A 12,650-nucleotide genomic window follows, 5' to 3' on the forward strand; every position below is an offset into this window, starting at 1 on the left:
ATCTGCTGGGGACCGGCCTCCCTCCTGACGCCTCCCATCCTGAGACAAGGCGCTCACAGATGGGGAAGGGGCAAGGCTGGGGTGGGGGGGGTGGGCAGGAGAGCTGCTGGCCTGGGGGGAAACTGCTCCCTGCTCTTGCCCCATGTCCGTGCTCCCCCAGGGCTGAGCACCCGCAGGGCAGGAGCTGACAGCAGCTCTGGAAGCTGTGCGTGACCCGCTGCAGCCCCAGGGTGGTGCCCTGTGAACACCCCCGACACACAATGAAGCCACAGCCCAGGGCCTGGGGGACACCACCGGGGCGGTGTGCGCTGCAGCTCCAGGTCTACTCCCAGCTGTGTGGCAGAGGCTGCCGCGTACAGAATCCTGTGGTCCCGCCTGGGGCCCTGTGCAGGGGGTGGGGCGGGACAGACTCACCCAGGAGCTTCTGCAGCACCTGGCCGTCGTACAGGTCCTCCTCCAGCTGCTTCACGATGATCCTCTCCTCCACCAGCACGTCATTGATCCAGTCCAGGAGAACCTGCGGGAGAGAGGGCGTTACCGCCTCGCTCCGCCAGCGCGCAAGGATGAGGCAAGGACCAGAGCACACGTGGGCAGGCAGCACGGACCAGCGCCACAGAGGCCGCTGGACGGTGGCCTGGAGAGCCAGGGGCGGGGCGGGAGGGGGAGACGAGCTTCTCTCAGTCTGCGGACGGGGCGGGAGGGGAGGGGCGCAGGCGCGCTGAGCCTTTCCACCCAGCCCGGGCTGCAGGGATGTCCCAGGGAATTCCCAGGGGAGCCCTGGCAGGGGGCGGTCGCTTTGGTGAAACTGAGCCTCTTCCCAGCCGGGAACCTGGCAAGGGGGAAACCACCAGTGAAGGGAGTTCGCCTGTTCGCCTTGCTGTGGGGAAGGGGGTCAAACGTGTAAATGTTGATCGTACTGCCCCCAGGGCCCCTGAGGCAGTAACACCAGGCCACGGAATATCCCCACCAGCCCTGTATCCCCCCAAGCCTTAAGCCGTAGGGAAGGGACCCCGCACGGGCATCACCAAGAAGCTCAGAGCACCTGCTCTCCCCCACTGAGGCAGAACTCACGCCCCACGCAGCCGCCCTTTCTAAGTGTGCGATTCGGTGGCTTTTCGTACATTCACAAAGTTGTGCCACCATCGCCACAACCAATTCTGGAACATTCCGTCACCCCCAAAAGAAACCCTGTGCCCACCAGCAGGCACGTTCCTTCCTTCCCCTCGCCCCTTCCAGCCACTAATCCATTTTCTGTCCCTGCGGATCTACCTTTTCGGGACATTTCCTATAAATGGAATCAAACAACACAGGACCTTTTGCGTCTGGCTTCTGTGACCCGGCACCACGCTGTCAGGTCCATCCGTGTGGCAACGCGTGTGGCGCCTCCTTGCTTCTCACGGCCGAAGCCTATCCCGTCGTGCGGGGATACCACATACTGTTCACCCACGCACCCGCAAAGGTTCGGGTTCCCGCCACGTTCTCGCTCTTACGAACAGTGCTGCCGCGAACGTTCACGTGCAAGTTCGTGCGTGAGCGCAGGTCCGCGGTCTCCCCGCCAGCCTTCCTCTGGAGACTTCTCAACCATCTCCCCACCCGGCTCTCCGGGCGCTGCGCTCTGGAAGCAGTGACGCTGCCACCGCGGGAACGGCTACGGAAGACAGGCTTCCCGCCGAACGATTCCACCTGGCCCATCCCGCGCCGACACATCGACCCCACGGAATGAAACGGAGGCCTGCGCGCACCTGATCAACGACACGGAGTCCCTGATCTTCCCGCGCAAGCGAATCTAACAAAACATCTAATTGGTCCCGGTGACCGCTCAGAAATGGCAGTTTACGGCCGTCTCGGACACGAACAAAAGGGCACGAGTCCAGGATGTACTGTTCTCTGTCGCTCTCTGAATCAGCTGCAACCTGCAGAACTCGCCACACAGCACGTTTCTGCGAGGGATGTTCTATTTTCCCACTAGCTCAAAAATATTAAATCCGACACACAATCCCACAAAGAACAGAAGCAAAAATAAATAAAGGGAAGGTTTGGGGAAGACGGAGGTGCGCAGCCTGTGGTGTCCTGGTTCTGCCGACGCCATCTCCAAAGGGCTGGGAGGGCAGCGCGGGCCACCGTGCCCTGGCTCTGGCTCTCTGGGGACAGAGCTGGCCTGGCATCCTGGCTGCACCTGACTCCCCCTCGGCGCCCAGCGCGCGGCCCCCTCCCCTCCAGGCCCTCTCCCCCCACGGCCCAAAGACCACCACACTGCGGCTTCTCGCCCTCCCCTCTGACCCTGCATCTCCTCTGGGGGATCCTCCTGACCTCCCCCCACCTTCACACGGCATGTTCCTGAGCCCTCGCCCTGGACAACGCCTCCCCTGGCCCCACTCCCTTCTGTGGCCAGCTCACGCCCTCCCACGACTTCCACTGCCGTCCCTAACCCAGAAACTTCTGGACGATCCTTCTGCTCGGGTGTTCTGCAGGGATCTCTAACTGCTCCTTTTCTGGGAAGGAAGCAGGACCACCGTCTGGGGCACTAGCAGAGCAGGAGGCTGGACCCGGAGCCCACGGAGGGCGCAGGAGGCACAGAAACAGGGAACAGTGACCATCTGGGACCCGGCCGCACAGCGAGGCGGAAGACGGGAATCGACTTGCAGAAGTTTTCTCTCCCACTCTGTGCACAGTCTTTTCGCTTCCGTGATAGTATCTTCCGGGGCACGGTTGTCTTCAATTTTGATTGAGTGCAATTTATCTATTTTTTCTTTTGTTGCTTGTGCTTTGAGTGTCATGTCTAAGAAATCATTGCCTAATCCGAGGTCACAAAGACCTACCTCCATGTTTGCTCAGAGTTTTAAAGTTTAGGTCTGCAAATCATACCCTTGTTAAGGGACCTGTGTCTAGAATATATAAAGTATCTTACAACTCAATAGTAAAAAGACAAACAACCCAATTAAAAATGGGCGAAAGATCTGAATAGACATTTTTCCAAAGAAGATATACAAATGGCCAAAAAGCACATGAAAGATGCTCCACCTCACTAATTGTTAGGAAAATGCAGCTCAAAACCACAATGAGAGACCACTTCACACCCACCAGGGTGACTAGAATCAAAAGCATGCACAGTAACGAGTGTTGCCAAGCATGTGAAGAGACCGGAAACCCCTACATTGCTGGTGGGAACGAAAACCGGTGCAGCCACTGAGGAAGACAGCCTGGCAGTCCCTCGGAAGGTCTACCGTAGAGTAACCACGTGATCCAGCAGTTCCACTCCCAGGTTATACCAAAGGGAAGTGAATACACAAGTCCACACAAAAATGTTGTGCACAAATGTTCACAGCAGCAGTGTTCACTATAATAACCAAAAAGGTAGAAACAGCACAAATATCCAGCAATGGATGAGTAGATAAACAAAATGTGGTCTGTCCATACAATGGAACATTGTCCGGCCATAAAAAGGATGCTACTATAAAAACGATGTTTAGCATGAAACACGCTAAAATACGGATGACCCGTGAAAACATATGCTAAGTGAAAGAAGCCGGTCACAAAGGCCACATGGTGTGTGATTCCACTTGTGCAACATACGTAAAACAGGCAAATCCATGGAGACAGAAGACAGACCCGTGCTCGCCAGGGGCTGGGGAGAGGGAAGACAGGGACCGACTTCTGCCGGGGACGGGATTTCCTGTGGGGTGATGAGAATGTTCTTAAAGGGACTGTGGCGATGGCTGAACACCACTGCGCACGTACTGACCGACACTAAAGTGTACGTTGAATCGTATGGCGTGTGAATTATATCTCAATAAAGATGTTATCAAAAAAATTAATCTTTGGGATGCAGGCGCTGGTACAGACCCCACAGGGCGGAGGGAGGATTTGGTGAGCTGAGCCGCTGCCGTCCTCATCCACGACAGAGCTCCGCGCAGACACTGGCATGACGGTCACAGAGGTTTCTGCATCTTGAAGCCCTTTTCTCACTGAATCTACCCAGCAGCATCTACTGCGTGCCAGGTGCCACCCTGAAGGATCGGACCCAGCCTCTGCCCCAGGCAGGATGCTGAAGGTGTCGCAGATGTTGTGCTGGGAAGGGCAGAGGCATGAAGGGTGCCCATGGGAGGACACAGGAGCTGAGCCACCTCGTCATGCCGTGGCCACCAGAAGAGCTGGTCCCCACCGCACACGCCTGCACCTCTCCACTACGTCGCTGACCACTCTGCTGTTTGTTCACAGGCTCCGGCCACGCCGCCCTTCTCGCCGGTCTAGACGTGCCAGGCTGGTGCACGCCGCAGGGTGCTCCTCCAGCTCTCTGCTCAAATGCCACCTCCCGGACCATCCCACCCTAACCAGGGGGGCAGAGGGATGGGGGTGGGGTCTCTGCTTCCCGCATTGGTCATCTTCCAAGCGCTCATGCCATGTGACCACATATTCACTTGTCCCTTGTCACGTCTGTCTTCCCAGCTGGACTGTTAGAGCCATATGGGTGGGCAGCGGGGCCTGTGTGTTGCTCAATGCCACACCCCCGGCGGCTAGAACAGGAACAGACCCTCAGAAGAGACTCAAACAAACTGTAAAACCACCTAGAGACTTTCTAGAAAGGTCTCCTGGGCACGCAAACATTTGGCTCCAGAGGCTGTCTTGCCCAGAGCTTAGTCCTCTTAGAAAACACACACGAGACAATGTTTCTGCTATGAAGAAACCACAAAACAAATCACATCTGGGTCTCTAACCTGGTCCGAGCCCAAACACAGAAATAACAAACAGAAAGGGATTAAAATCACAGTCCATGCGACGAGCCGCAGCCGTCAGCCCTGGGGAGCAAAAGCCATTCACCACTCAGTGTCGCCCTGCCCGGAGGAGGTGCAACTCATTCCTGGGTGCCACAAATCACCCTGCCACTGTACTTCCCAGACCATCCATCTCAGCCCTCTGCTTCACAAAGGACTTCTTAAAGATAGCACCGACGTTATTTTTAGCGACATACTCATTTGTAAACTCGAAATCCCGCAGGCAAATATCTGGGACGTTATTAATTGTTGTCTCAGCACACCGCTCTATCACATACGGCTCCCGAGCTTGCTTTAACCAGAATAAAAAATCACTTTTCCTTTAGTTCCTTCTGAATTATAATCAGGATCTGCAGCTGTCTCCCCCAGAGCTACGACAGTTATGTTTTAATGGCTTCCAAAAAGAGTCACAGCTGGACGCGGCCTTGTTGCAACAGGCGGGGGAGATCCAGGCGGGCGGGGGCCAGAGGGCATCGCAGGGCACCCACATAGCTCCAAGGGCACCGACTGGCACCCAGAGGATCACCGTCCTGCAGCTGCCTCCCCGCCAGAGAGAAAGGGGGGAAGAAAACAGAACTTAAAGACCAGGAGGAGTCTGGGAAACGGGTTGCGGAATCTGCTCTCGGAGAAACGCGCGCCTTGACGCGCTGCCGCCGGACTGCCCTGGACCAACGCGCTTAGGGAGTGGCGTGTGGTTTCTCCTGACACCAAACGCGTTGTTCCCACAGCAGTTCTCTGACCGGCTGACACCAACTGAAGTCCGACAATCTGGCTCCACTCTGACGCTAACCGCCCAGAGTCAGACCCCACAGATAGGAGCTCAGCCCCACAAAACTGGCCCCACTTCAGACGCCCGCTGTGAACGGGGTCCCCAGGCTGCCTACAATCGGGGCTTCCACCGCAGGTTCAGGAATTCGCTGGAACGCAGGGAACTCGGGACAGCGTTTCACCGATGTTTAGGGTTACCAGTTCATCACTGGTAAGGACACCGCTCAGGGAAGAGACGCAGAGCCTCCGCGCTCTCTCCCAGCACCCCCTGCACTGGCCGACGCGGGAGCTCTCCGGGCCCCTCGTTTAAGGGTTTCCGTGGAAGATTCGTGACACAGGCACGTGGCTACTGGCTACTGATGAGGGAATTCAATCTCCAGTCCCGCTGCCCTCCCCAGATGTTGGCGGCTGGGCTGAGGGTTCCAGCCTTTATCCTGGGGTTGTTCTGCTGGGACCAGCCCCCACCCGGGACCTCTCATTGGCATAAACTCGGGTGCCGTCGAAAGGGCCCATGATGATAAACAGAAGATGCTCCTCTCACTCAGGAAATTCCCCAAGGGCTCCAGGCGCTGTGTGCCAGAAACCTGTGCCGGGAACCAGGCACGGAGACCACACGCAGGTCTTTCATGGGCCACCAAGTGTGCAGGCCTTTCTCCGGCCACTCATTCTGGAAGGCACAGGAACCGCCATCCCCTCTTTCGAGAATCATTAACAACATAAAGCACCTCATCTATAAGCCTCTAGTGGCCTGGGCAGCACCCGCCGTCCACCCGCAAGTAATTCAGGTCATTGCTGGAGGAAACTGCAGGAGAAACACCTGCAGAATCGATTTTCAGGTAAGTCTTTCGGGCTCCTGAACCCACAGGATACGTGAGCCGGTTTCCAAACCAGAGCTGCAGGTCTGCCCATCATCTCCCTCCCGCGTCTACCCCGTTCAACTCACGCTGCCCCACCCGCCTGGGGCACCAACATGTGACCGAGTGTGAGATCTTGCGTTACCCTCACGATGACACCGCGAGGTCAGCGCTATTATTCTCCCACTTTGATCTGAGCGGGCATTTGAATGCAGCCTGAGAGTCACCTTCAGCCCAGCACGACACCACACACAACGGATGCCCACAGACCATTTCCGAACGACCAGCCTCATTTCCAAAGCCTGGCTCAGCCAGAGACAAGGACTGGAGCAGAGGGCCATTCACAGCGTTTCAAACAGTGACAGTCCCGAGGCAGCAGGGGTCGAGGGGCCAGCGCAGAGGGGCAGGCAGGACAGGCAACCCAGACGGGAGGAAAAGAGCACAGGTGACCGAGAAAAGAGAGAAAACGAGGGGACAACCATGCTCCCATGGAAAAGTTCCCCAGTCTCAAAACTGGGATGTGGCCACAAGCGACAGCCACAACCACACACGCTGTCTGTCCCCTGACCTGATCAGGCCTGCACACCGTACAAGCTTTGCAGTAAAAACATCTGCTTCTGGACCAAACCCTACAAGGAACCTCTGGGAGCAGGTCCGATCTATCTAGAATCTTAGATAATTACCGTCCACAGCACTCGACGGGTATTTAGAAAAGCAGCAAGTACCATGCCGGTAATTCGGACGGAGGGGTTTTGTCTGAACCACCCAGAGAGGCCGTCTCTTGCCAAAGTGTGCACCCGGAACCGCCGCATCAGCATCCAGTTCGCAAGTTCCCCCAACCCCTGCCCCATCCCCCCAGAGCCCCATCCCCAGAGGTAAGATTCCCGTAGGTCTGGGCTGGGGCAAAACACCATGTCCTGTCCCTAAGCTGCTCACCCTGTCAGGTGATCATAATGTGAACCTCACGTCGGTGCTGCGGGCACAAACCCCCGTCCATTCCCTCACTATCCACCAAGAACGACTCGCCCCCCACGTGCGGGGCCTGCGGGCCCTGGGGTTCCGCTGGGAGCAGACGGTCATGGCCCCGCAGGGTGTGAGATGACTTTCTAGGGGAGAACAGAGACCACGAACAAACCAGGGAACAGAGGATGACTCCGGGCAGCAGCAGGCCCAGGAAGGAAGAGGTAACGGGAAAGAGGTAGAGTGGGGAGCGATCAGCGCAGAGAACTCGCCTCCGAGGAGGAAACCTGGAGAGGAGACCGAAGGAAGCGGAGAGGTGGGCTCCAAGGAGGGGGCTTTGACAGTGCCAAGGCCAGGCAGGCGGTAAAGACCTGACCTTGCAGAGGGAGGTCTGGCCTGTGCCCTCGGCTCCCGGGGCTGAGCTCTGCGCCCTCCGACGTGCCTGATAAAGGATCTTTGCTGACCTGGGGGCCTCGGGCCAGCAGACAGTGACCGTGTGACTCAGGTGGGGACTTGGGGACACGCTGTATCGGCGGCCACAGGGGCTGGAGCCGGAGCAGCTGTGGGCATCGGCCACACCAACGTAACGGGGCCCCACAGAAACTCTGACACTGAGGCCAGCAATATTCCACACGTGTGTCCTACGTCGCCCAGAAAGTAACGCTTTCCAGCAAGAGGACAACGGAAGCACGTGGTGGTGCTTTGCTCAACTCTGCCCCGCGCACCTCGTCCTCTGGCTGACTTTGCTCTGTGCCCCTTCACCGGCATGGACCGGAACTGTGAGTACAGCAGCTCTCAGGGAGTTCCGGGAGTCCCGCAGCAAACGACCAAACCTAGGGGTGGTGCTGGAGACCCGAACCTGCCACTGGTGTCAGAAGTGCAGGTGGACCGTGGGGACTGTCCCCTCTCCCCACACACCTGGCAGATGCTTGCTCAGCGTGTCGAGAGCAGCTGGCGCACAGCGAGGAAGGAGAGGAGGCAGGAACGACATAGGAGAGCCCCGGGCAGAGCGTGTCTGAGCGTGCCCAGCGCAGCGGCAGCGCCAAGGACAGGCCGTGGTGCTGGCCGCAGGCTCCAGCAGCAGCTGCAGGCTGACCCCCCGCCCCCCGCCACTCACCCCCAACCACATGAGCGCACTGCTCTGGCCTTACGCAGTTGGGGCCTGACTCCTTCCCAAACCAGAGCAGGAGGCGCCAACCACCCACTGACGTGAACAAACCCTGACTCAGGGAAACACCGCGGCCTCGTTCGGCCCCCAGTGTGCCTGACAAACAGGAACTAACGAAGCGCAGCCCAAGCTCAGCACAAACATCTCACCCGCCACCACCCACACGCCCCTCTGTTCAGAAAGCAGCAGTTACTAAGAGCTAATAGCTCACACACACCCCTCCACGTCGCCACTGTGGCGACCGGCGAGCCACGGACGGCCAAACCAACATGGCTCTCCTGGTCCCTGCGTTCGTGCTTACTTTAGAAAACACTCGATCGGGAGTGAAAGACGAGCCACCAGCCTGCTTCGAGATCTGACCTTCAGTCTGAGGGCCGGTGGAACCCTCTGGAAATTGCCCGTCTCCAGAAACACGTGCTCCGGGCTGGCGGGATGGCTGCAGGAACAGACATCGCAGTGCCTGGCAACAGGCTGTTTCAGGAAACGGCCAAAGACGCTGCCACCGCAGGAGCAACGTCCACCCACCGGGCCGTCGGCTGCGGCAGAGGAGGCGGCACTTTGCAGAAGGGAGATCACTCAGTGTGGTGCGTGAGTTTCCTGTGGCTGCTCCAGCAAAGCAGCACAGACCTGGGGCTTCCGACAGCACCAAAGGGTCCTCCTGCAGTCCTGGAGGCCGAAGTCCAAAGTCAGTCCCACCGGGCCACGATCAAGGTGTTGGCAGGGCTGGTTCCTCCTGGAGGCTCTGGGACAGAATCCATTTCCTTGTCTTTTCCAGCTTCTAGAGGCAGAGGCAGAGGCCACTGCGGTCCTTGGCGCGTGGCCCCTTCCTCCATCTTCAGAGCCCACAGCTGGCACCTGGCCTCACTGTCACACTGCCACCGCGGTCGGCAGTCAGACCTCCCTCACTGGGGAACACACTGGGCCCACCTGGGTACCCCGGGGTAATTCCCCTTTGCAACATCCTAAACTTAGCTACATCTGCAGAGTCCCTTTTGCCACATACGACGACTGTCACAGGTTCCCAGGATCATAGCGTGGTCATCCTTGGAGGCCATGATTCGGCCCAGCACACCAGGTTCCCTAAGGAAGGGAGCCGGGCACAGCTCGTGCTGATGCTCTTTCGTTTCGGAGGGTGCGGGGTGGGCAGCCGAGATTAGCAGCACTGAGGGACGGGGAGTGAGGCAGGCGCACGCCCAAGCTGGCCACGGCCCTGGAAGAAAGCCCGGCCTGCACTCAGCATCATGGCCGCGTCCTGCAGAGTCCCGGCCTCAGAGCCGTACATCAGGGGCGGCGGGCAGAGCGTTTATTCCTGGGCTCCCTCCTGTCCTTGGTCCCACTTTGCCCCGAAGGATGTTAATTTCCCTGAATGGCCCCTCAACCTGACCCTTCCTCTGAATCTAGAATCCGGAAGAGAGGCAGCAGCTGGAGCCTCCACGGGTCCCGCTGGTTGGCCCCGGATGCCAGAGATGCTGTGGTCCCCCGTGGTGGCCCAATGCAGACCAGCCCTCGCCCCGCCAAGGCCGAAATGGCCCAGGGTCTTCAGCGGCAATGCAGAAAAGGCGGAGTGGCAGGGCTGCGCCCATCTGGGAGCACGGGAGGGAAGTGACTCATTCCACCTCCAGCCCCAGGGCCCCGCACAGTCCCCAGCACTCAGTCGGGCTCAGCGAATGTGGCACCAGCTCAGACTAGTACCTGCACCGTTAGCCGTCTGGGGCTTCAGTCTGCAGAGAAAGACTGTGGGACTTCTCGGCCTCCGTGAGCGTGTGAGCCCACGCCTTATAACAGAGCTCCTTACATCTCTGTATTATCGTTCTGGTTTCCTGGAGAACCCAGAAGGTCCTCACGTGTCCCTTGCTTACATGTCCCCCGCAAATAACACTTTGGTGGGTAAAGGACAAGAGTGTTTTCCTCACCCATATTGTTCTGTTTAAAATAACAGAGTGGGCATTCTGGGAAAAAAGTTCTTAATAAAATAAACTAGGTAATTTAAGCTGTTAAGAATCAACACCTTTGAGTAGGCCCTAAAACTGTCATTTTCAATTTAGGTTTTTAAAAGGATACGACTTGCGAACAGTTATTTATCCTGACTGAGCCCTTGAGAAATGCAGCTGATCAGCACGGCGCCAGGTTCAACGCAGTCGGGAAGGTGGAGAAACTTTGTAAAAAGCATTTTTAACAGAAAACGTCTGTTTTGGGCACGCATGGTCACAAGCAGCATTTTCAAAGCCCCTGGGTGACCTGGGCTGGTCATGGGCTGCAGAAGGCATTTGCCGTGGCCACCTGCTCGGGAGCGGGCCTTGGGTCCACCAGGGTCGGGACGGCGCCGGAGCCCACAGCCTCTCCTTGTCAGGGGGCTCCCTCGGAACCCCTACTGAGGTTTAGGTCAGATCAGTCGAAACTGCAACCTGCGCTTGGACCCAGACAAACACCGCGAACAAAGCCTCTCGGCCAAGTGGGGGCCGCGCTGGGGAGAAGGGCAGACGCCGCCGCTGCTCCAGGACGCCGCAGAGCCCGGCCCCGCCGCTCACGGCTCCCCCACTTCTGGGAACCAGGCGGCCGCTGCCTCTGGCTTCACTGGCACCCACCCGTCCCGACACGACGGAACTGACTGTCCCTTCAGCGCCGGCACGGCCGCGTCAGAGGTCTCCTGCACAGCAGTGGCCGTAGGGGCCGCACTCGCGCTCTTCAGGCTACCTCTGAATCCAGACCCCGGCAGGCCCCAGAAGGAGTCGCGCCCCCTTCTGTAAGGCATGTGACAGGCCACTCCAGCCGTTCCTTCCTGGCTGCAGAGCTCAGGAAAGGGTTTCTAAGGCCCCGGGCTGAGCCGGGCACATGGAAGGTGCTCAGTGCTGTGGGCTGGGACCTCCCTCTGCTCCTCCTTAACCACACGCCCGTCCCCCTCCTAACACGGCAGTAACTGTGCTCACGAGAGCCCTGAACCCCAAAGCCAAGCCCTCACCCTAATGGGACACTCCGACCCAGACGGATCTCACCTTGACCAGCTCCTTGAATTTGGGGTCATCCTTGGAGGTGGGGTCAATCATCGTGCGCTCCTCATTCTCCTCTGCCAGGGACAAAAGGGAGTCACAGGTTAGCATTTGGGGGGGGGGCGGCAGGGACGCTGGGGGCAGCCACACACCCGTCATAAGTGGGTGGGAGATGGGCCGAGAAGCAGAGAACCCAGCACTCCCGTGTTCCTAGACAGAACTCCCTCTCCCTATGCACAGACTCCGGGCCCATGTCCAAGCCCCATGGCACCCCTAGAACTGACCAGCACTCACCGTGCCTGTTCTGGTGTCCCCAGGACTGTAAGCACCTTGGTGGGCCCTGCCTCAGTCAGCGGGGCCACCAGTGAAGAACAGGGTGCCTGACCCAGAGCGAGGCCTGGCCGGCGCCCACGATGGGTGATGGAGGACACAGACGCTGTGTCAGCCTTAGCGTCACCAAACACGATTCAGTAGGTCTATGCTGAGAAAGTGACAGCCTGTCACGTTTAAGATAAACCTCCTATTTCTAGGGCTCCTGTTGGTCTAAAGCAGGGCTCTCAACCGGGAGCGGCCACGCCCCCCATGACATGTGGCAATGTCCAGAAACATCTGGGTTTGTCCCCACTGGTGGGGAAATGCTACTGGCAGCTGGTGGGCAGAGGCCAGGGACGCTGCTCGACATCCTGCAGTGTGCGGGGCGGCCCCAGGGGTCCACAGCGCCAAGGAGGAGAAACCTGCACTAAAGCAGGCTCATTCCCAGACCACGCGAGTCCTCAGCTTCCCCTTGCAGAGAGTGACCCAGGAGCGTCCGCCTGGACAGCAGCTTCAACCACACCAAAGACGACAGCAGCAACGCACAGAGCTGCGCTCCTCCCAGGGCAAGAGAGAAACCACCTGGACCCCCCAGCGGGATCTCAGGGAGCACAGCAGCTGAACTCGCAGTTGCGTTTCCTCTCCGCAAGCTCTCGCTGGCCTGGCCTTGCAGAAATTGCGAGAGAGGGATCACCCGGATTTCCCTTTGAAATAGGGCTTGGAAATGTGCAGAATGTTCCACGATTGCCTCCCAGATCGACTGGGTCCCAAAGCACACTTTACGGAAAACATGCCTGGGCTGTGACCTCACTACCACCAGACGGCGAGT

The 12,650-nt window shown here is 58.5% G+C and overlaps 1 protein-coding gene across 1 annotated transcript in view; it reads right to left on the minus strand.

The window, feature by feature from the left end:
• LOC105826278 (beta-parvin-like) overlaps positions 1-12,650 on the minus strand; it is a gene marked incomplete at its 3' end in the record, with an annotated part of 68,276 nt that overhangs the window by 11,162 nt on the left and 44,464 nt on the right. The window contains exons 3-4 of the mRNA XM_012664232.1: positions 11,516-11,586; positions 415-517 (exon numbers count right to left, since the gene is read on the minus strand). Of these exons, the coding sequence (XP_012519686.1) occupies positions 415-517; positions 11,516-11,586 (174 nt within the window). The remainder of the gene's footprint in view (positions 1-414; positions 518-11,515; positions 11,587-12,650) is intronic.

The sequence above is a fragment of the Propithecus coquereli genome, unplaced genomic scaffold, assembly GCF_000956105.1.
Source record: "Propithecus coquereli isolate 6110/MARCELLA unplaced genomic scaffold, Pcoq_1.0 Scaffold876, whole genome shotgun sequence".
Lineage (NCBI taxonomy): Eukaryota > Metazoa > Chordata > Mammalia > Primates > Indriidae > Propithecus > Propithecus coquereli.